Below are 24,795 nucleotides of genomic sequence, written 5' to 3' on the forward strand. Positions count from 1 at the left end.
TCTTTGGAAGGAGTTTTGTTTTGTTAGAAAAATGTGTTCCATCTTTGATTTACATCTCCTTTGTCCTCAATTTGCAGTCAGTTTTGCCAGATTTTTTTTTTTTTACTGTTTCAAAACAGGAAGAAATGGGCCTTACAGCTCATGCAGACCTGTGGAGGAAAAGTTTAGGGAAAGTGTACTGTGTTTGATTATTCAGCTGCTGACCACACACATATACATGTCTCACATGGCACCTTTATGCACTCAACATCTGCCCTGTAGCTACATGATATTGGCACCTCTTGGTCCTCTTCCCTTATTCCACTCAGTAGATGCTCTCTGTGTTCACTGATGATTCACTTGCCCTGTTCTCCTCAGCCCTTTTCCTGGTTGCTCTCCTCCAACCGCAGATGGCAAGACATTGGTTTTAACTTAAACTCCAAAGGCCTTGAACCAACAATCCTGCAGTTATATGGCAAGGTCACTACCTCATTTTTTTATTTGAGTCATTTAGCAGACACTCCTATCCAGAGCAACTTACAGGAACATTTAGGGTTAAGTGTCTTGCTCAAGAGCACATCAACAGAATGTTTTGTTTAACCTAGTTGGCTCAGGGATTCGAACCAGCGTTCTTTCGGTTAATGACCCAACGTTTTTAACCACTAGGTTACCTTCCAGAAAGGTCCAGACCCCTTGGTAGACAGAGGCATGCTACTCTATAATAGCCTAGACATCGGTAGGATGGTGTTCCATTTAAACAAAGGACATACAGCTCAGTCCCAATGACCATTCTCATCTCACCCGGTGACAGTTTCTCATCTCACCCGGTGACAGTTTTGAGATAGAAGAGAAATGAACTCTCACTGAAAGCAGTATTTTTTTCAAACCTGCGACCTCTGCTACTGCTACAGAATGAATTAACTATCTAGACTACTTTCAGTAAGTGGGAATTCTATCAGAAAACTGCTTGTGTAATGAGAATGCCCAATGGGGAAATCCCACTCAATCTTTTTCAAACCATGATTTGTGACCTCTGCTGCTGCTACAAATTGAATGAAATATCAAGAGACTATACTCTCAGTGAATGTGGGATTTTCTCTTCCATAATCTGCCCATACAACCCTACAGACTTTTTGCATAAAGACCATTAAGTTGGGCACAGCGCACCAATCTTTCATTCAATCAGAATTTTTGGAATTCACTGTTGAAATCCAGGTATACTGTGTGTGAAGTAAAGGAAATGGAAGCCATCCGAATCCCAAGTCGGGAGCACAGCTCATTTAACATAAGAAAGAGCAGGACCTGGTCTGATTTGGTCAACACTGCTTCATTTCATGACACTACCTCTTGATGAAAGCTATTGCTGGATTCTTTTACTAATTCAATATACTATATATTTTACTGTAAAAGTGGTTTCAGGAAAGGTGAGCGAGATGAATTTGTAGAGACACTAGTGGCCTGCCAGGGACTTGTGTATTTTTCTATATGTCAGTGTGCTTAGTGTACGCCTGCTTTAAGAGGTGCCGAAAGCCCAGACACACCTTTGAATATTTCTAACAAGTGCAACTTAAGTTTTCCAGCTTTCGTCCAGACATTTTAGTTTTTTTCTTAATTTCAGCAGTTTTCTGCAGCAGCAGCAATGCTAATGTGTGGACGTATTGGAATCTCGGCCCAAAGTAATCAAACAAGGATTCTGAAAGTAAAGTAGAGGACATAGTATGTGGTTATACTTTATCAATAGTATATTATACTATATCAATATGAGTGTCCTAAGAACGACATCCAATCTCTTTACTGGAATAACACAGGAAAGGACAGCCAATCAACTTGTTTAATTATTTATGTGATAAATGCTCATTACTACAGCACCAATATTGTACACCGTTACAACGCACTGGTGTTACATTGATGGCAGCTACGGGATTAACCAACATGAACTTCAACCAGCATGTTTATTATAATGTAGGGATGTAACCTGGATTGCCCTATGGGCCCTGGTTAAAAGAAGTGCACTAAATAGGGAATAAGGTGCCATTTGGGATGCAGGTCATGCCGCCATGCCGTGACAGTTGGAAGGCGAGAGCGAGTGAGAGAGAGAAAGACAGAGAGACAGACAGACAGACAGACAGACAGACAGACAGACAGCGAGATAGGTAGAAAGAGAGAGAAACAGACAGAGGATATGAGATTTTATTGCCAGTGTTAATGATTGAAGTGTTGAGTACTTTTCTGACACAAATCATAATGGGAATGGAATGGGGAGTCATGGTCTGACAGTTCCGATTCCACATCCTTTTAGCACCATGTTGTGATGATCACAATGTTGTCTTGGATCTCTATTTGGATCATATCTCTTTCTGGACTGGACTCAATGCCATTCCCCCCCTCTACCCCCCAACCTCCATCACCCATGCTGCACCCACACACTAAGTAAACTAAAACTACTATCTAATACGAAAAATACAACTTCAAGCATCTAAAACATTTTTTCCCCCTTTGTCTCCTCAAAGTTCAAAGCCTGTTTTATCCCAAACTTCCCATTAGAATTGCAAGGATTTCATTGATGACGTCCACAAGCTTGTAACTCTCTGCAAGTTATGTCCACAACCCTTTTAATGAGGTTTACGAGCCAAGGGGAATTTCTCTACCTTTGTATGCTGTTGCAATTAGTCGTTCTTAGAGCTACAGTAATCAATAACATCCAACACTTTCAAAGTGGAACAAATTCCATCATCAAATCGTTTTTTACTTCAATTAGTTACCACAATAAGCACCGGAAATCTCTCTCTCTGATCTCTTCTTTCCTTATTTCCAACATCCACACACACTCAAAGTCACTGGAGACAACTTAAAACACATATTTTATGTGCCCATCTTGTTTTGCTCTCAATCATCAAGGATGGAGAGGGGAAGTGGAGAGAGGTGGACGCAACGGAGGATTAGTGGAAGAGAGTGCGGTGGAGATGAAAGGAGGGATAGAGGAAGAGAGGTGAGAGGTGGGTATTCTTGGGTTTCAAATAAGACTGTTATCGGTGGACTGTAGGCAGGTATGCAGGCCGAGGTCAGACCAGGCTTTGATGTGTGTCTGTGTGTGTTTTGAGATGTGTGGTGGTTGGCACACTGCCAGGTCTGATAGGGAGTGTCTCAATCAGGGCAGCTTCTGTGTGACGATTCTCAGCACTCCATTCAATGACCAGAGACTGCAAAACAGATAAGTCTTCTGATGCTTGAAGCGTGAGCGCTCTATAGCCAGTGAAGGTGGCAAAATAACATAGAATGTTGTCAAGCGTTTCAAGAGCTCAGCATTTCAGAAGTAACACCTGTCAGAAACAGCGTTCGAACCATTCATGCAAAACAAGGGGAATGCTGCTGTTGTTTAGAACACTAACTCAATACTCCATATGATAGTTCTTAAAGTATGTGCAACATTTCTCGCACTCATTAGTCAATGAATGAAATTAAACCCTAACATCTCATTAGATATCATTATTATTGGTCCTTAACTTTTATAAAACGAGGCCACAGATGAAGAACTGTATCTAGATATTCTCTGTACATCAGTCAGTGTGTTCACATCATCTTTCATCTGTTTCAGTTCAGTAGGAAAATGCAGTTATAGCCGGTAATGCTTCACTTGAACAGTTTTATAGCTAGCTGTCACATTTAGGGACGATGGAGGAATTCACACAGAGGGAAACTAATGCTGTGCGCGCCACACACACACACACACACACACACACACACACACACACACACACACACACACACACACACACACACACACACACACACACACACACACACACACACACACACACACACACACACACAGAGAGAGAGTAATGCTGTAGACTGACTGCTCTACCTACTGCTGGCTGTTAAGACCTGGTCAGAGGAGAGACAGCAGTGTGCCTCTGGGACTGACTGGTCGTGTGTGCATGTCATTGGGCTGGCTGCAAACACACACAAACACATGCACATAGACACACGCAGGCACATACACACACACAAACATACACAGGCACACGCATGCAACAATCCACCATACATCCTCCTAGCACTACATCAGTCACCTCATCTGCTCTCATCGGAAGGACGTTTCGGTCCTAAATATTTGCTTACTACACTCCTATTTTCTAACATCCAGTTATATTAAGAATTTTGATGGGAGAAAAGCTGGCGTTCCTTCTCTTTGCACAAAGCTGAGAAACGCTAAGCAATTATCTCTTCAGAATATTAATAAGACGATTTGAGTCTCTCTGGGCAGACTGCCTTCTAACAAATCCAGACAGACTGACTGACACAGCTATGGAGAAGTTCTCAAAAAGGAGTTCTGAAGTTTCTATGAACCCCCATGAAGCCTTTATGAGTCCTCTATGAAGTGGATGGCTCAGTTGGTTCAGGTATGGTGCTTTCAACACCAGAGTTGTGGGTTTGACTCCTGCATGGCCCTACCAAAACCCCATTGGCCATATTTCTCTGACCTTTGTGGTGACGATAAGCTGCTACAGCCTGTTGTCATTTTCTCACTATGACTGGCTTGTTAGCCCTACTGCTATCCCTGATACCAAAATATACACACACACAACAAGCAAGTGTGCGCACACACACACGCATGCAAACACAAATACACACTGACACACACAAACATGTCGACACAGACCTGCCCATCATGATCTGCCCCCTCAAATATTCCATTGTGTTATCTTGGAATACCACAGTCACAATTAATGTGTGTTCTCTAGTACATACACACTTCAGCTTCACACAAGGGGACATTTATTTGTCTGTCATCAACTTATTTTCCTTTGGTCTTTTTTTCCCCTTTTCTCTCTCCGTCTCTCTCTGGAAGAGAGAAAGATAAATGTCTGGCTCTACCTGAAGTAAACCTTAGATAAGTGGTGGAAGAGATGCAGAGAAGAGGACTGTGTGGAGGTCTTGAACTGCTTTCTCTGAGTGGGCTGTCTGCTCCGATTAGTGCTGACACACACGCACACACGTCTCTGGCAGCGGGCCGTGAGAACTGTCTGCTCCAAATCGATTGGCTGTCAGATGCAGAGATCCATCATGCCCTGAATCTTTCGGGACTTTAGACTGGTGTGTTTGTGTGTGCACTCAAAAAAAAAGTAAAAAAAATACATGTGGATCTAGTTAATTCAATTTTAGACAGTACTTACACCTAATGGAAACAGGTTATTTTTACACAAACATTTTTAGAACTACTAAATGAAAAAAAACACTTATTTACATTCAAAAGTTTTATTTCCAATTAACAATGGGGAGCTTTTTTATTTGATTTTATTTTACCTTTACCTAACTAGGGAAGTCAGTTAAGAACAAATTCTTATTTTCAGCTCCTATCTGCTTCTGGCTCCCTTATGAGCTTCTCTGCCAGCTCCTTAGCCAGCAGGGCTTAAAGGGTATGAAGCATGAGTTTTTATTCACCAATGTAACACAGTGTGGTCAAAGACTAAGTTAATTATTTGTAGTCACCATCTGGATGCCTATAAGTACAAACATAATTATGTTTTGGGGTTATTACATATTTATTAACCAAAGAGAAAATCATACCTGCTTACTCTAATTGTGTAACGTTAGTACCTTGTCAGTTCTCCTTTCTGTTTTGTCAACTTCTTGGCATGTTCTCTCTGAAGTAGGCTATTGCTTAGTGCTAGCGCGCTAGCTGACTGACATCTGGAATCTATCTATTTTAGATTTTTCTCCCAATAGCTATTGGATTTTCCCTGACTCTTCCCATCGGAACGTCCCCAGCCATCAATTTGTAAGTCTCTGCACTTTTGATCTGCGGTAATGTTTTAGTTTTGTTGGGTCATTTGTGTTCTAACTGGTCTCTGGACGTTGGGCTCTAGCTTGCTGATCAGGCTGGCAAGGCAAATCTTTAATGTTAGATGGCTAAATAGCTAATGTTAGCAGGCTGGCTAGCTTGGTAAGGTATATGCAGTTAACATTCTTTGAAATGTGGTTAGATGGCATTATGTATTTCCAAAACTTTGGTTTACTTTAATGTAGCTGTAAGCTGGGTGTTGCTAGCAACTGGCTGACTCATTCAGGCTGGTAGGGCTAAAAATATCAGGCTAGAAAGGTTAAAGTTCAAAGGCTAGTATGCTAGCAACCTTGCAAGTTGATTTGTAACAATACATTCAAAGTTTTTGCTTGTAAGTTTGGTGACAATGTCATTGAAACCAGTAATCATGAGTAATCAAACCAGTAATCAAACGATTTGGTTTAATTTGAAGTTATACATTTAAAGTTATTTCTGTTGGAGTTTACATTATAGGGAGTAGACTGGCTTGCCAGGTCCTCCATATTACATCTGGCTTGCCAGGTCCTCCATATTACATCACACCCCGGAGACATGACTTCGGCATTCTTTGGAATTCTGATCAGTTTTATGTAATCACTCCAAAAATGGGAAAGTGAGGTGTAACTTTGCTTTGGGTCTTTTGAATCACTAATGCAAATCCATATGTTGCATGTGGTTATGTTAATGTTACCTAACGTTTAAGGAACAGTAAACTAATCAACAGACCAGTTTAACTATAATGACATTCTCAGTAATGGTTACATAAACCTTTTACATGTAGTTGTTTATCTACCTTAGTTGAATGCACTAACTAAAGTCGCTCTCAATAAAAGTGTCTGCTAAATTACCAAAATGTTGCAAAGCATGCTGGGTATTATTCTAATACACTCTGCCCCCCAAAAAGACAAACTCTTTGACCAAATGAAATTTTGTCAGTTAATTTCTACATGAATGAATCTGGTGCACATCAAATTCCACTGAGTTAAGTAAATTCTACAAGAGACAATTACATTCCGCCATTAAATATGAATTGATTGTGTACTGTTAACAAAATATGATAGAGCAAAACTTAAAGGGCAGCCAAAATCTGTGTGTGTGTGTGTGTGTGTGTGTGTGTGTGTGTGTGTGTGTGTGTGTGTGTGTGTGTGTGTGTGTGTGTGTGTGTGTGTGTGTGTGTGTGTGTGTGTGTGTGTGTGTGTGTGGTGTGTGTGTGTGTGTGTGTGTGTGTGTGTGTGTGTGTGTGTGTGTGTGTGTGTAGCCTTGAGGGCTTTAGACCTGCTCGGGAGCAGTATTAGTTTGACAGACACCTAAGCAGTCACCAGCACTTCCACAAGTGTGTGTGCACATCAGGCGTATGTTCACAAGATACATTTAGCAATTAAGGCAATCACTTCTCATCAGTAATTTAATTAAATGGTAGCTGTAGGCCACAAAATTATCATGCAATGAATTAAGCAATTAAACTGTATAAATTGCAAAGGCTATTTTGCAGTCGAGTCAAGTTTCTGATGCTGTTTTGATCACTTTATATATATATATATATATATATATATATACTGATATTTATTCAGTGACAGCTTACTGAAATTTCTGATGACTTTACTCTACGACTTGAATTACAAAGTAATGTTTATTTTAGGTTGTCATATTCCAGCATTATACTCCCCCTAGTGGCAGATATTATGATGAAACTGCTTTCAGCCTGCACACTGCTCTGACTGAATGCTGTTTTCAATCACCTATAATCACTTGAAATTACTGTTAATAGAATTTTAAAATATATAAAAGAACTTAAGCCTAATTGGTACAAATTATCGCTCTTTTTCGCTCTATTTCTCTCGCTCACACGCTCTCATACGGTGTTGGACTGAGAGGGGATTAAAGGGCGCAGAGCGACAGTTACACAGAGAAAGAAAAACAGAGAGGGTCAGAGAGAGAAATAGAGACGTAGGGTTTCCTGGGAGGCTGTGGCTTTAGCGAGGGGCTTTGTGTGGGCTTAACAACCGTGTCTGTCTCTCCCTGTGACAGAAAAGATGAAACGCTAGATACCTTCACCTCAGGATCATGGGGTTAACCATCCCATCCCTGTGAGCCTCAGACAACAATATCACAATGATGGGATGTCCTGTATACCCAACGGCACACACATGCACTGGTGGCAGTGCTGGAATAAACCTACGACCTTACACACACAAACACAGAGAGAGAGAGCCCTTAGACAACAATAACAAGGCCCTTGGATGCCCACTGAGCTCAGAGGACATGCTGGCTCCAACATGCTGGCTCCAATTATACTGAACAATAATATAAACTCAAAATGTAAAAATGTCAAAGATTTTACTGAGTTACAGTTCATATGAGGAAATCAGTCAATTGAATTAAATTCATTAGACCCTAATCTATGGATTTCACATGACTGGGAATTCAGATATGCATCTGTTGGTCACAGATACATTAAAAAAATGGGCCTCAGGTACTGCTCACGGTATTTCTGTGCGTTCAAATTGCCATCAATAAAATGCAAATGTGTTTGTTGTCTGTAGCTTATACCTGCCCATACCATAACCCCACCGCCACCATGGGGCACTCTGTTGACAAAGTTGACTTAAGCAAACCGCTCGCCCACACAATGCCATACACGACGCCATACACGTGGTATGTGGTTGTGAGGTCGGTTGGACGTACTGCTAAATTATTTAAGATGACGTTGGAGGCAGCTTCTGGCAACAGCTCTGGTGGACATTCCTGCAGTCAGCATGCCAATTGCACGCTCCCTCAAAACTTGAGACATCTGTGGCATTGTGTTTTTTGACAAAACTGCACATTTTAGAGTGGCCTTTTATTGTCCCCAGCACAAGGTGCAGCTGTGTAATGATCATGCTGTTTAATCAGCTTCTTGATTTGCCACACCAGTCAGATGGATGATCTTGGGAGAAATGCTCACTAACAAGGAAGTATACTCATTTGTGCACAAAATTGGAGAGAAATCAGCTTTTTGTGCGTATGGAAAACTTGTGGGATCTTTTATTTCAGCTCATGAAACATGCTGCCAACACTTTACATTTAGATTTTTGTTCAGTGTAACTCCAGCTATCTCCTTTAACTCCAGCTAAACTACCTTCAGAAATTGTTCACACCCCTTGACTTTTTCCATATTTTGTGTTACATCATGAATTTAAAATGGATTAAATTGAGATTTCTTTTGTCACTGGCCTACACACAATTGCCCATATTGTGTAATTATGTATTTTCAAAATGTTTACAAATGAAAAGCTGAAATGTTTTCAGTCAATAAGTATTCAACCCCTTTGCTATGGATGATTTTGTTTTGGATAAAAAGAAACAGACTAGAGCTAAGCACAGGCAACATCCTGGAGGAAACCCTGGTTCAGTCTGCTTTCCAACAGACACTGGGAGACAAATTCACCTTTCAGCAGGACAATAACCTAAAACTCAAAGCCAAATTTACACTGGAGTTTCTTACCAAGATGACATTGAATGTTCCTGAGTGGCCTAGCTACAGTTTTCACTTAAATTGGTTTGAAAATCTATGGCAATACTTGAAAATGGCAGTGTAACAATGACCAACAACCAACTTGACAGAGCTGGAAGAATAATATTGTGCAAATATTGTACAATCAAGGTGTACAAAACTCTAAGAGACTTACCCAGTAAGACTCACAGCTGTAATCACTGTCAAAGGTGATTTTAACATGTATTGACTCAGGAGGTTGAATACTTAACTAATAAATATATATTACTGTTTTTATTCCACTTTGACATGAGTATTTTGTGTAGATCATTGACCAACAAATTTAACCATAACAACAAGAGCATTGTTGTGTGTGTTTTTGTGGGTCTGTCTCCATGTGTGTCTGCGTCTCTCTCTCTGTGGGTGTGTGTGTGTGGGGGGGGGGGGGGGGGGGGGGGGGGGGGGGGTGAGACAATCTTTCTTATAAAACGTAATGAACACATCCAACAATGTTTTAGATGCTTACGGTGGATTTAGATCTCAAATGTCTTTAGCTTCAGCAAAACTAGCCCTGCACACTTCCACCCATCTAGTGCGTACTTAATTTAGCTGGTATTTCTTAAAGGCTAATCTGCTCTAAGGGAGAAACTGAGGGGAGTCAACTAAATCACATTTAAAAAGCGGAATAAAAAGGTGTCAACCTGCTCTAAGAACTTGGTTCCATCCCAAATGGCAACCTATTTCCTCAATGTGGAATGGGCCCCGGTCAAAAGTAGTGCACTATACAGGGAATACTAATAGGGGCTGAGTTCTCTCTGTGATTTTCTGCTCTGGAGTTTAATGACATTCTATCAATGAGAGGTACAGTATCTATCATCCATGCTGTGGATTATGTGGAGGGTGTGGGCAAACAGGGGGTGTGAAACAATGTCAGGTATTTCGAGAGTACCACACAGACAACAGGGCTTGGAGGCAGGTTGCTGGAGTTGCTGTGTGTGAAGCTGCCACAAGGTTGGTTTTGTCTGCGCTTGCCAGCCTGCGTTCAGGTAGTGTGTGTGTGATGCTTGGCGGCAGCCTGGCTTGGCCATGGGTGGGTGGAGATGCAGGCTGTCTCCTCACATTGAAGTGAAAACTTTGGAACGTCTCTCTGTGACATCCGACTTTTCCTAACCCTCCCACTCCCTGTCATTCCTGTTTCTCCATACCTGTCATAGGGGTGTCATAACCTGTCATAGGTGTGTCACAGGAGTGGTGGAGCCAGTGTGTGTGTGTGTGTGTGTGTGTGTGTGTGAATGGCAGAGCTGACTCAGTGTCTCCATATCAACAGTGTGTTAGAAAAAGCCCACCTCCAAATCAGACATGCCTCAGTTATGGCCAGCATTCCTGAACAGTGATACAATGACCAATCCGCAATTATGTGCTTTCTTTCTCTGTGTGCGTGTGTGTGCGTGTGTGTGTGTGTGTGTGTGTGATGGAGAGAGGGATAGAAGAGAGCGTAAAATACTAGAAAGAGTTGGGAAAGAGAAAGGCAGCGAGAGATGGAAGGAGTGAGAGTGTGATGTTGTTTCAGAGTGCAGCGGAAGACAGATGGTAGTCTGTGTGTGTATCTGCATGGGGAAACTCCTCCATCCCAGACGGATGGTAGTCTGTGTGTGTGTGTGTGTGTGTATCTGCCGGGGGAAACTCCTCCATCCCAGACGGATGGTAGTCTGTGTGTGTATCTGCCGGGGGAAACTCCTCCATCCCAGACGGATGGTAGTCTGTGTGTGTATCTGCCGGGGGAAACTCCTCCATCCCAGACGGATGGTAGTCTGTGTGTGTATCTGCCGGGGGAAACTCCTCCATCCCAGACGGATGGTAGTCTGTGTGTGTGTGTATCTGCCGGGGGAAACTCCTCCATCCCAGACGGATGGTAGTCTGTGTGTGTGTGTGTGTGTGTATCTGCCGGGGGAAACTCCTCCATCCCAGACGGATGGTAGTCTGTGTGTGTGTGTATCTGCCGGGGGAAACTCCTCCATCCCAGACGGATGGTAGTCTGTGTGTGTGTGTATCTGCCGGGGGAAACTCCTCCATCCCAGACGGATGGTAGTCTGTGTGTGTATCTGCCGGGGGAAACTCCTCCATCCCAGACGGATGGTAGTCTGTGTGTGTGTGTGTGTGTGTGTATCTGCCGGGGGAAACTCCTCCATCCCAGACGGATGGTAGTCTGTGTGTGTGTGTGTGTATCTGCCGGGGGAAACTCCTCCATCCCAGACGGATGGTAGTCTGTGTGTGTGTGTATCTGCCGGGGGAAACTCCTCCATCCCAGACGGATGGTAGTCTGTGTGTGTATCTGCCGGGGGAAACTCCTCCATCCCAGACGGATGGTAGACTGTGTGTGTATCTGCCGGGGGAAACTCCTCCATCCCAGACGGATGGTAGTCTGTGTGTGTGTATCTGCCGGGGGAAACTCCTCCATCCCAGACGGATGGTAGTCTGTGTGTGTGTATCTGCCGGGGGAAACTCCTCCATCCCAGACGGATGGTAGTCTGTGTGTGTATCTGCCGGGGGAAACTCCTCCATCCCAGACAGTGCGACCTGCCGGTAGGGACTAAAGGGGGAAAAGACAGGGGGTTTACATTTCTCTACGCTATATTACATCGATAAGACTTTCTGTGTGTGTGTGTTAGCTAGTGTCTGTCACTGCATCTGTTTTTTGCATCTATATGTGTGGGTTGGCGTGTCTGTGACTGCGTGCCTGCTAAGGTATGTTACTTTGTCTGTCTCTATGTGCGTCTAGGTGTGTGTGCAGCGTTGTGAGCACTCAAGAGTGTGTGTGTTTGTGTGTAGACTGGAGAGAGGGAGGTGAGGGTGGGGGGGGATTACACTGCCCCACACTGTTCAAACTGTTTATGCATACCAGTCTGCTCTGAGGGGCTCTCTGTCGCACTCTGTTTACACAAACTTATTTTGGGAAAATTCCACAGAGCTGGACAGGCCCTGGCCATAAATCACAGAATCTGCAGCTTTGTGGAATGATAGCTTCTGTCACTCACACACTCCTCAACACACACTTTAACAGCGTGTAAGTGGCATAGGACACTATGTGAGAATATGAGTGAGTGAATTGAATAAGTGTGTGTGTTTGTGTGTGTGTTTGTGTTGAGATATTATTCTGTGTGTGCACGCACAGGTAATATACACTAAATATACAAAAGTATGTGGACACCCTTCACATTAGTTGATTCTGCTTTTTCAGACACATCCATTGCTGACAGGTGTATAAAATCGAGCACACAGCCATGCAATCTCCGTAGACAAACATTGGCAGTAGAATGGCCCATACCGAAGAGCTCCTTTTTTAAATTAGAATCATTTTTAAAAAAATATATATATATATATATATATACCCCCTTTCTCCCCAATTGCAATCCAAATACGATCTTGTCTTATCGCTGCAACTCCCCAACAGGCTCGGGAGAGGCCAAGGTCAAGTCATGCGTTGTCTGAAACATGACCCACCTAACCGCACTTCTTAACACCTGCCCACTTAACATGGAGGAAACACCGTTCAATTGAAAACCGAAGTCAGCCTGCAGGCGCCTGGCCCGCCACAAGGAGTCTCTAGAGCGCGATTAGCCAAGTAATGCCCCCGCGGCCAAACCCTCCTTAACAAGGACGACTCTGGGCCAATTGTGCCCCGCCCTATGCGACTCAAGGTCACGGCCGTGTTATGACATAGCCTGGGATCGAACCCGGGACTGTAGTGACGCCACAAGCACTGCGATGCAGTGCCTTAGACCGCTGCGCCACTCAGGAGGCCCCTGAGCTCCGTGACTTTCAACGTGGCACCGTCATAGGATGCCTCCTTCCCACCAAGTCAGTTCATCAAATTTCTGCCCTGCTAGATCTGCCCTGGTCAACTGTAAGTGATGTTATTGGGAAGTGGAAACGTCTCGGAGCAACAACGGCTCAGCACGGGACTGCAGCGTGCTGAAGCGCGTAAAAACCGTCTGTCCTCGGTTGCAACACTCACTACCGAGTTCCAAACTGCCTCTGGAAGCAACGTGAGCACAAGAACTGTTAGTCAAGAGCTTCAAGAAATGGATTTCCATGGCCGAGCAACCGTACACAAGCCTAAGATCACCATGCGCAAAGCCAAGCATCAGCTGGAGTGGTATAAAGTTTGCCGCCATTGGACTCTGGAGCAGTGGAAACGCTTTCTCTGGAGTGATGAATCACACTTCATCATCTGGCAGTCAACAGACGAATCTGGGTTTGGCGGCTGTCAGGAGATCGCTACCTGCTCGAATGCAAAGCACCAACTGTAAAATTTGATGGAGGAGGAATAATGATCTGGGGCTGTTTTTCATGGTTCGGGCTTGGCCCCTTACTTCCAGTGAAAGGAACTCATAACACTACATCATACAATGACATTCTAGACGATTCTGTGCTTCTAACTTTGTGGCAACAGTTGAGGAAGGCCCTTTCCTGTTTCAGCATGACAATGCCCCCATGCACAAAGCGAGGTCAATACAGAAATGGTTTGTCGAGATCGGTGTGGAAGTACTTGACTGGGCTGCACAGAGCCCTGACCTCAACCCCATAGAACACCTTTGGGATGAATTGGAACGCTGACTGTGAGCCAGGCCTAATCGCCTAACATCAGCGCCTGACCTCACTAATGCTCTTGTGGCTGAATGGAAGTAAGTCCCCGCAGCAATGTTCCAACATCTAGTAGAAAGCCTTCCCAGAAGAGTGGAGGCTGTTATAGTAGCAAAGGGGGTACAAACTCCATATTAATGCCCATGATTTTGGAATGAGATGTTTGACGAGCAGGTGTCCACATACTTCCGGTCATGTAGTGTATGTCTACTGCATGGGTACGATATAGTGTGCACTGGGAGATGCAGGGGTGTGGTGTGAGTGTTATACAACAGTGACATCTACTGGTAGCTTTGTGAACTGTGCTTCCAAAGACATTTGGGGACCACCAACTTGGAAGATGTGTATGACAGTAAAGCACCTACCAATCACGAAAACAACAACAACATGTGGTGGCTGCTGAGGGGAGGACGGCTCATATAATGGCTGAAATAGAGTCAGTGGAATGGAAACCACATGTTTGATACCATTCTTTGAATTCCATTCCAGCCATTATTATGAGCCGTTCCTCCCTCCATTCAGCAGTCTCCATTGACAACAACGTATCCAGTACAGCCAGAAGACGGGTCACCCTTCAGAGCCTGGTTCTTCTTCAGGTTTCTTCCTAGGTTCCTGCCTTCTAGGGAGGTTCGCCGGGTATCTGTAAAGTACTATGTGACAACTGCTGATGTAAAAATGACTTTATAAAACACATTTGATTGATTTAACCATAACAAGAGCATTTTGGTATGGTTAAGCACCCACTTTTATAATACTCACGGTTTATTCCAATACCTTAGAAATGGCAGGAGGCACACAGGCTACGAGTTTCTGAAGCCATAATAAGCACCAGAGTTACAGATACATATTAATATCAAGAGTAACAAATGTGCAAATATAAATTAAATTAAAACACTTCTCCACTCCTATGATGCTCTTACAGTCAATGACTGAGTGTGATTGTATTCAAATGGTCTTCACCACAGGTAGGCAGATAGGACTAACACTGGTAAATAACTACCATTTTTAAATGCCTGCTTGAGATGAGTGGGTATGTTTCAGATGGATATAGTTAGCTTAAAATATTGAAATAACATACTGTAGTGCAAGATAAATACTGACTGACAGGATAAAAAATAAAAATGATTTTTTTAAATACGCAATTCACATTCATGACTCCTTTGGTGTCCAAAGACAAACAGACAGAGAAAAATAAAAAAGTAAGATGGGATGTCACCATTTACTGGCCAATATCTTGACAGTTCTTTGTAAATGCTGGCATAGCTTCACAGACAGCTATGTCCTCACAAAAGTCCTCAATTGGCAAGGGTCCAATACCAAAAGTCTCTTTCCTCTATCCCTTGTTGACTCCCCTTCGCAGATCTAAATACATATGTATGCAAGACTGGATATGTATGAGAAAAATATGCAGAAAAGTGAAAGACCTAGGCAAAGGGGTTGAGGGCAGAAATGGAACCAGGCCCAAGTCTCCCTGACTTATGTCTAATATCCAATCCTTGAAAATCTTCAAGGGGGCAGTCAATGGGCTAAGGGACCAGGGATGGGTTTGGAATCAGGCCTAATGTTGTGTCGTACCTCATCCCTCCAGGTACAGGTTGTCATTAGGCACAGATCCAGGATAAGCTCAGTGAGTTTAACCTCCCTTCAGATTCTTACTTTAAAAAGGGACATTTCACTCATAAATAAAAGTGTCAGCTGTTTTCAGACCTCTAAAGTACTCTAATGAAACTACGTCACATGACATAGGTTGTGTAGATCCAGCTATCGCTGTTTTACCTTAACATCAGACTACTTTAGAAGCCTGAAAATGTCTGTCAAACTTTAATTTGAATGCGTAATGTCCCTTTAACCAGTAGGAGGGGCAATAGCCAGTGTCTAGGGGCATCCTGTACATGTACACTACCGTTCAAAGGTTTGGGGTCACTTAGAAATGTCCTTGTTTTTTGAAAGAAAAGCAACGTTTTTGTCTATTAAAATAACATAAAATGTATCAGAAATACAGTGTAGACATTGTTAATGTTGTAAATGAGTAGTGTAGCTGGAAACGGCAGATATTTTATGGAATACCTACATAGGCGTACAGAGGCCCATTATCAGCAACCATCACTCCTGTGTTCCAATGGCACATTGTGTTAGCTAATCCAAGTTTATCATTTTAAAAGGCTAATTGAACATTACAAAAACCTTTTACAATTATGTTAGCACAGCTGAAAATGGGTGTGCTGATTAAAGAAGCAATAAACCTGGCCTTCTTTAGACTAGTTGAGTATCTGGAGCATCAGCATTTGTGGGTTCGATTACAGGCTTAAAATGGCCAGAAACAAAGAGCTTTCTTCTGAAACTTGTCAGTCTATTCTTGTTCTGAGAAATGAAGGCTATTCAATGCGAGAAATTGCCAAGAAACTGAAGATAACGTACAACGCTGTATACTACTCCCTTCACAGAACAGCGCAAACTGACTCTAACCAGAATAGAAAGAGGAGTGGGAGGCCCCGGTGCACAACTGAGCAAGAGGACAAGTACATTAGAGTGTCTAGTTTGAGAAACAAAACGCCTCACAAGTCCTCAACTGGCAGCTTCATTAAATAGTACCCACAAAACACCAGTCTCAACGTCAACAGTGAATAGGCGATCCCGGGATGCTGGCCTTGCCTTCTAGGCAGTTGCAAAAAAAAGCCATATCTCAGACTGGCCAATAAAAATAAAAGATTAAGATGGGCAAAAGAACACGGACAGAGATATCGCTTTTTCTCTGCAAGTCTGCCTAGAAGGCCAGCATCCCAGAGTTGCCTCTTCACTGTTGATGTTGAGACTGGTGTTTTGCGGGTACTATTTAATGAAGCTGCCAGTTGAGGACTTGTGAGGCGTCTGTTTCTCAAACTAGACACTCTAATGCACTTGTCCTCTTGCTCAGTTGTGCACCGGGGCCTCCCACTCCTCTTTCTATTCTGGTTAGAGCCAATTTGCGCTGTTCTGTGAAGGGGGTAGTACAAAGCGTTGTACGAGATCTTCAGTTTTCAGGACAACAGTTTTCAGCTGTGCTAACATCATTGCAAAAGGGTTTTCTAATGATCAATTAGCCTTTTAAAATTATAAACTTGGATTAGCTAACACAACGTGCCATTGGAACACAGGAGGGATGGTTGCTGATAATGGGCCTCTGTACGCCTATGTAGATATTCCATTTTAAAACAGCCGTTTCCAGCTACAATAGTCATTTACAACATTACCAATGTCTACACAGTATTTCTGATCAATTTGATGTTATTTTAATGGACAAAAAAAGTAGCTTTTCTTTCAAAAACAAGGACATTTCTAAGTGACCCCAAACTTTTGAACAGTAGTGTACATGGACAGGCTTTAGGGATTGCGGACGTTGAAGAACCCCACACTGGTTGGGGACTCCTTCACTGTTACTGTGACGAAGTTGGCGGTGACGTCCGTGACAAACACGTGTTCTAGAAGGCTAAGTGCCGGCCGCCAGTCCGTCTCCATTTCCGTCTCCATAGAGACCAGACGGGGCCCGTTGTTGTTGGGATAAGGGGAGGAGTCGGGCTCTTCTGATTCGCTGCTGTTGGTGTCATCCGAGTCACCCGTGCTGAGCTCGTTCAGGGTCCGAGAGTTCTCGACGCTCCGGGATTTCCGCTCGTTAAGACTCTGTTCTGACCTCCTGTCCTCCTCTCTCGCTGCGCTTGATCCACCTCCCCCAGCCAACGACACACCTCCCTGTACACTCCCCCCTCTCTCCAATCTTCCATTACCGCTCCCTACACCCCTTGGCCCCTTGCTGTCCATCTCTCTCTCAGTCTCTGCCCCTGTGGTCTTCCCTCTCTCCCCCCTCTCCTCTCTGGCTTGTGGAATGCTTCCAGAGCGCAGCACCCCTGCCCCTAACCCTCCGGACGCCAGGCTCTGGTCTAGCCCAGACAATGTGTGCATCTCTTTAATGCTTCCTCCTGCTCCTTTTCCTGCCTGGCTGGCACCGCTTCTTAGGCTCGACCTTGAAACTGCAACTCCAGTGGTGCCGGAGGTTCCATATCCCTGGAGACCATTGCCGGGCACTCGTTTCTTGACGCTCTGCAGGTTGAGAGCTCGGAGGCTGAGGGCCTGACTGATGCGGTCTCTAGCCGAGGGAGGTGGAGAGGAGGAGGGCTTGGCTCCCTGCTGCTGAACCACCACCACCGCCTGACTTCCAGGGCCCTCATGCTGCCTCCTCTGCCCAGCTGGGGAGCGTTGAGCTGGGCTACATGCCGCCGGAGAGCCACTGAACCCACTGGAGGACTTGGAGCTGTGGAGACCAAGTGATGTTGATGTAGACACCCCTGGTTTTACAGAGGACGCCACCTTAAGCCCTTCTGCTCGGCCACTGCTGTTGCTGGCGTCGGAGAGGGAGCGCTTTAGATCTGACAATCCCTTACTGTGAGGTGGGGGAGGTCTGCTGAGAGAAGAAGAGGAGGATGGAGAGGAGGGGGTGATGGTCGACATGGAGCGACCCGGCCATATGGAGTTCAGCAGTCCAGGTTTGGAGGCCCCTGCCTGGAAGAAGGCCCCTCCAGCAGCCCGCTGGGGTGCCGTCTCATCTCTGGAGCCCCGGCTGGCGCTCAGGCTGGTGTAGGTGAAACTGGCCGGCTGTAGAGGCTTCTTCACCCCCCCTCGAGGTTCCTCTTTGGGGAGCTCACGGGGGGGCCTGAGGACCTGGTGGTGGCGAGAAAGAGGAGGGGGAGGCAGGGGCGGCCGGGTATTTGCCTGTCTCAAAGCCCTCAGCTCGGGGAGCAGCGGTTTCCTCCCACGCTTTTTCCGGATGGGCTCCTGATTGGCCACCACGATATGGGGCCTCGTCTGGAGGACAGGGTGGAGGTTGAGGTTGCGGCGCCGAGGACCTGGTTTGGCCTTCTTCCCGTGGTCTTCATCTTCCTCTTCTGAGGAAGAGGCGGAGGGAGAGGAGGACAGGCCGGATGAAGAGGATGAGGAGGACCGGTCGGATTTGGTTTCAGTTGGCTCTGGTTCCTAAAGAAATGGAGACAGAAAGGTTTGTAATGTAACCATGCATTATGTGACGTCAGATTGTATCTTCATCATCCAAACAAACAAAAGGATTCATGTTACTATTGTTGTTTGGAAATGTAATGAAAGCAATCACTGGGAAGATATTATAATCAAGATGACAAAAGGAAGTCAATTTACTGCATTTGTTGTCACAACTACATCTTATACGTTTGAATAGCAGCAGCAGTGTGTTGATTACCAGAATTTTCCGTGGGCGCCCCCTTGGCCTTTTCCCTCTCTTACCGAACAGCAGCTCCCTCTCTTGCTCTCTGCAGAAAGTACACACACATGGCGTCAGATACAGTCACTACCAATGTTCTGCTACTTTAAAAATACAATACTAATATAATAACTAAATAACCAAAAGCAAGGGTTGCATTTAAATTCTTTCACCAATTTGGTTATGTCAGATATAAATTATAGCTTCAAGGATGGGAGGAAGGAAACAAAGGATGCATTTGATCTGGGCAACTCTAATACACCATGGACAGTGCTCTACAATAAGTACGAATGAATATGTTCTGGTCAAACATCAACCAATATGATATTAATAACACACCTCTTGTGGAAGGCAGCCATTAATCTGGGGTCCAGAATATTCTCTTCCGGCTCCCAACTGTTATGCCTGTAAAGAAAACCCCAGAAAACCGTTTATTAGAGAACAGTAGCTAGAGAGACATTGCAATTATAAATGTCACATCCTTAAATCTCTGCCCATTTGTTTTTAGTCTGCCATCTCCTTTTTCAGATGCAATGTCACACATAGTAGCATCCTATAAAAAACAAACATAGGCCTAATTGACGTTGTATCTAAATAAAATATTAAGAAAATTGTCTGAATAATGCAAATCTTGAGAGGGTAGCTGTTCAGGGCTAGCCTAAATGTAAATGGCTAAAACTGGAGCGTTTGCTCAACTATTTACATTCAGCCACATTATTGGTAAAGGATCACGACGCAAGCACCGTGCATGAAAATAGTGGGCGTCACATATTCCGGTCCTCGAGTTCGCTACCGTAGTAGGAGGATGCCTGCTCACGTTACTAGATACCGGTTTGGCATCGTATCATCAGCTGCTCGGGCTTAAGAAAACAAAACATGACTCCGAAACGGCTAACACCATCATCTTTCTTCCATGCATCCTGCAGTCTATCCAAAACCACATGCGACGGGAATATTATCATATGAATGTAAATATCGCGTAGCTATGAAATAAATACGGGGTTGCAGGGGGATCATGGGCTACATTGTCATTGTTTAGCTCAGCCAGCTTCTTGCTAAATAGCTACTCACTTGGACGACCACCCTCTCCACTTCACCAAATACTCAAACTTCCCCTGCAAATGATAAGAGTGGCAAAGAGTTAAACAATTGTAAAGGGTCTAATGTTTCCATATTATGATAAAATACGTTATTTCATACCTTTCTTGGGCGTTTGTTGAGGATGCATTCGGCGTCAAATACCTGCCCTACAGTTACCCCCTCCATAGCTACAGCCCCTCTCCTTTTTTTTTTTTACGAGGAAAAGCAAAACAGGGAGAAAAGATTGTCCTCCCGCGGCGTCCTTAGTTCGGCACGGTGCCTCTGACTCTCATACGTCACTTTAAAAATGTTATTCTAGAGGGCTTGACTGGCTACAAAATATTACTGCGTAAAGTAGTTTTAACTGCTTTATTAGTACATATGTTCCGGTATGCTAAGCTCCATAAAAGGCTATTACTAAACAAATCTATAAATTGACAAAATATTATTTCAGCGATCAGTTATTACGTTTACATTTTAGTAATTTACAGTGCATTCGGAAGTGTTCAGACCAGGGGTGAAAATCTGATATCAACTTTGGAGGGGACAATTATATGACATTTTCTCAAGAGCAATTCCTGAGGGGGACACCAAAAGTAGTGCTGTAACACACAGCCTACATTGTAATATGGTAAATGTATATTGAGGAACCAAAGAAATAAGGTGTTTGCCGTACTCCTAACTACCGGTACCCAAAACTACACAACTAATCACAACAGCAATACCATTGCCTTTAACAAATCTTAGTTCATTCACCAGTTTAAGTTGAGAGTGGGGGTATCCATGGCATTTTCCAATTATGTTCCTATTTTACAAGTCAAAAAAATGTAGAACCTTTTATAATGTTGCCAAACAAAGACTCAACAAACTTACCTGAGACTCCCTGTCTCTGCCAGTCTGTCCCTGCATATCTGTCCCCAACTCTGCTGTCTGTGTGCCATCTGTTGCCTGCTCTGCCTAATGACATCATTGTGAAACATTTCCATTAGAATTTCATTTCTTTCTTATTAACATTTTATCAACTAGTCTTTGAGATATTAGGCTACTAGGGTTCTTACTTTGCGTTTTGGTGTACTGAAAAATACTCTGATGTCCGTCTTTTATTTTTCTGCCATTTTTCTACCTGGCTGTCTGGCTGGCTACACACACAATGCTGCAGAAATATTTTTGTCCCCTTCCCCAGATCTGTGCCTTGACACAATCCTGTTTTGGAGCTCTACAGACAATTCCTTTGACCTCATGGCTTGGTTTTTGCTCTGACATGCAATGTCAACTGTGGGAGCTTATATAGACAGGTGTGTGCCTTTCCAAATCATGTCCAATCAATTGAATTTACCACAGGTGGCCCCCAATCAAATTGTAGAAACATCTCAATTATGATCAATGGAAACAGGATGCACCTGCGCTCAATTTCGAGTCTCATAGCAAAGGGTCTGAATACTTATGTAAATAAGGTATCTTTTTTATACATTTGCAAAAATGTCTAACCTGTTTTCGCTTTGTTGTTATGGGGTATTTTGTGTAGATTGATGAGGATTTGTTTTTTATTTCACCCATTTTAGAATAAGGCTGTAATGTAACAAAATGTGGGAAAAGTCAAGGGGTCTGAATACTTTCAGAATGCACTGTAGGGGCTGTACATTATTTATAATGAGGGATACCTGCAGAAAATCGGATCTCTCTGAAATGAAAATGAATGGCCCTTACTTCAGTAAAAATATATTTTAACCTGACCCTCCCTGAAAGCTGGAAAAAAAACAAATTCACCCTCCCCTCCACCCAAAATAATATTTAAAACAAATTGGATAGTAGAAAACATGCCTACCATTTACCCTCACTCCTACGACAGACCAGAGCCTTAGATATGCAATATTAGACACTGTTATTTGTTTTGTAAGCATTACATGGCAAAGTAGACAGACGGTTGTGGATTTGCAGACCACCTTGGACAAGGATGAAAATATATCCATTATAATAAAAGTACCGCATGAATCTATCATCTTATTTGCAGTAGGAGAAAAAAGTGTGTTTTATCAATTTTACATGACTGGAGACAAGCAGAATCTTTTTATAATACCACAACAGAGCACATTGACTCGCCACCGGTACCCCCGTTTATACACTACCAGTCAAAAGTTTTAGAACACTCATTCATGGGTTTGAATTTTATTTTTTACTATTTTCTAAATTGTAGAATAATAGTGAATACATCAAAACTATGAAATAACACATATGGAATCATGTACTAACCAAAAAAGTGTTAACCTCTTTAGGATAGGGGGCAGTATTTTCACGGCCGGATAAAAAATGTACCCGATTTAATCTGGTTATTACTCCTGCTCAGAAACTAGAATATGCATATAATTGTTTGATTTGGATAGTAAACACCCTAAAGTTTCTAAAACTGTTTGAATGGTGTCTGTGAGTATAACAGAACTCATATGGCAGGCCAAAACCTGAGAAGATTCTATACAGGAAGTGCCCTCTCTGACCATTTATTGGCCTTCTATAGCCTCTTTATCGAAAACAGAGGATCTCTGCTGTAACGTGACATTTTCTAAGGCTCCCATAGGCTCTCAGAAGGCGCCAGAACGGGGAATGATGACTCTGCAGTCCCTGGGTGAAAAACAGTAGCGCATTTGGATAGTGGTCGATCTGAGAACAATGACACGGGCGCGCGCGTGCACGTGAAGAGTCCATTTTACATTTTCAGTCTTTGAACGAAAACAACGTCTCCCGGTCGGAATATTATTGCTATTTTACGAGAAAAATCGCATAAAAATTGATTTTAAACAGCGTTTGACATGCTTCGAAGTACGGTAATGGAATATTTTGAATTTCTTTGTCACGATACGCGCCGGCGCGTCACCCTTCGGATAGTGTCTTGAACGCAAGAACAAACGCAGCTATTTGGATATAACTATGGATTATTTGGAACCAAAACAACATTGGGTGTAAAGTAGAAGTCCTGGGAGTGCATTCTGACGAAGAACAGCAAAGGTAATCCAATTTTTCTTATAGTAAATCTGAGTTTGGTGAGTGCCAAACTTGGTGGGTGTCAAAATAGCTAGCCATGATGGCCGGGCTATCTACTCAGAATATTGCAAAATGTGCTTTCACCGAAAAGCTATTTTAAAATCTGACATAGTGATTGCATAAAGGAGTTCTGTATCTATAAATCTTAAAATAATTATTATGTTTTTTGTGAACGTTTATTGTGAGTAATTTAGTAAATTCACCGGAAGTTTCGGTGGGTATGCTAGTTCTGAACGTCACCTGCTAATGTAAAAAGCTGTTTTTTGATATAAATATGAACTTGATTGAACAAAACATGCATGTATTGTATAACATAATGTCCTAGGAGTGTCATCTGATGAAGATCATCAAAGGTTAGTGCTGCATTTAGCTGTGGTTTTGGTTTTTGTGACATTATATGCTAGCTTGAAAAATGGGTGTGTGATTATTTCTGGCTGTGTACTCTCCTGACATAATCTAATGTTTTGCTTTCGTTGTAAAGCCTTTTTGAAATCAGACAATGTGGTTAGATAAAGGAGAGTCTTGTCTTTAAAATGGTGTAAAATAGTCATATGTTTGAAAAATTGACGTTTTTTGATTTTTGAGGAGTTTGTAATTCGCGCCATGCCCTATCATTGGATATTGGAGCGGTGTTCCGCTAGCGGAACATCTAGATGTAAGATTAAACAAATCAAAATATATTTTATACTTGAGATTCTTCAAATAACCACCCTTTGTCTTGATGACAGCTTTGCACACTCTTGGCATTCTCTCAATCAGCTTCATGGGGTAGTCACCTGGAATGCATTTCAATTCACAGGTGTGCCTGTGTGCTTCCTTCTTAATGCATTTGAGCCAATCAGTTGTGTTGTGACAAGATAGTGGGGTATACAGAATATAGCCCTATTTGGTAAAAACCAAGTCCATATTATGGCAAGAACAGCTCAAATAAGCAAAGAGAAACAACAGTCCATCATTACTTTAAGACGTGAAGCTCAGTTAATATGGAACATTTCAAAAACCATCAAGCGCTATGATGAAACTGGCTCTCATGAGGAGCGCCACAGGAATGGAAGACCCAGAGTTACCTCTGCTGAAGAGGAGTTACCAGCCTCAGACATTGCAGCCCAAATAAATGCTTCACAGAGTTCAAGTAAGACACATATCAATGTCAACTGTTCAGAGGAGACTGCAAATCAGGTCTTCAGGGTCGAATTGCTGTAAAGAAACCATTACTAAAGGACACCAATAAGAAGAAGAGACATGCTTGGGCCAAGAAACACGAGCAATGGACATTAGACCAGTGGAAATTTGTCCTTTGCTCTGGAGTCCAAATTGGAGATTTTTGGTTCCAACTGCCATGTCTTAGTGAGACGCGGTGTGGGTGAACAGATGATCTCCGTATGTATATTTCCCACTGTAAAGCATGGAGGTGGTGGTGTGGGGGTGCTTTGCTGGTTACACTGTCTGTGATTTATTTAGAATTCAAGGCACACTTAACCAGCATGGCTACCACAG

The 24,795-nt window shown here is 43.2% G+C and overlaps 1 protein-coding gene across 1 annotated transcript; it reads right to left on the reverse strand.

Moving 5' to 3' along the window:
- Positions 1-16,880: 16,880 nt before the first annotated feature.
- LOC106612095 (chromobox protein homolog 2) lies at positions 16,881-20,504 on the reverse strand. Its single transcript, XM_014212947.3, has 5 exons — positions 20,383-20,504; positions 20,254-20,297; positions 19,522-19,587; positions 19,162-19,231; positions 16,881-18,923 (listed from the first exon to the last, which is right to left on the reverse strand). The coding sequence occupies exons 1-5, from the start codon at positions 20,446-20,448 to the stop codon at positions 17,280-17,282; spliced, it is 1,890 nt and encodes a 629-aa protein (XP_014068422.1). The 5' UTR covers positions 20,449-20,504; the 3' UTR covers positions 16,881-17,279.
- Between the last annotated feature and the right edge of the window lie 4,291 nt (positions 20,505-24,795).

The sequence above is a fragment of the Salmo salar genome, chromosome 01 (genome assembly GCF_965601325.2).
Source record: "Salmo salar chromosome 01, fSalSal1, whole genome shotgun sequence".
In the NCBI taxonomy this organism is placed as follows: domain Eukaryota; kingdom Metazoa; phylum Chordata; class Actinopteri; order Salmoniformes; family Salmonidae; genus Salmo; species Salmo salar.

Coding starts and splice junctions, on each gene's coding strand:
- LOC106612095 (XM_014212947.3), bottom strand. CDS start 20,448: ATGGAGGGGGTAACTGTAGGGCAGGTATTTGACGCCGAATGCATCCTC. Junction 20,298..20,382: donor TCAACAAACGCCCAAGAAAG/GTATGAAATAAC, acceptor TATCATTTGCAG/GGGAAGTTTGAGTATTTGGT. Junction 19,588..20,253: donor TGGAGAGGGTGGTCGTCCAA/GTGAGTAGCTAT, acceptor TTTTCTTTACAG/GCATAACAGTTGGGAGCCGG.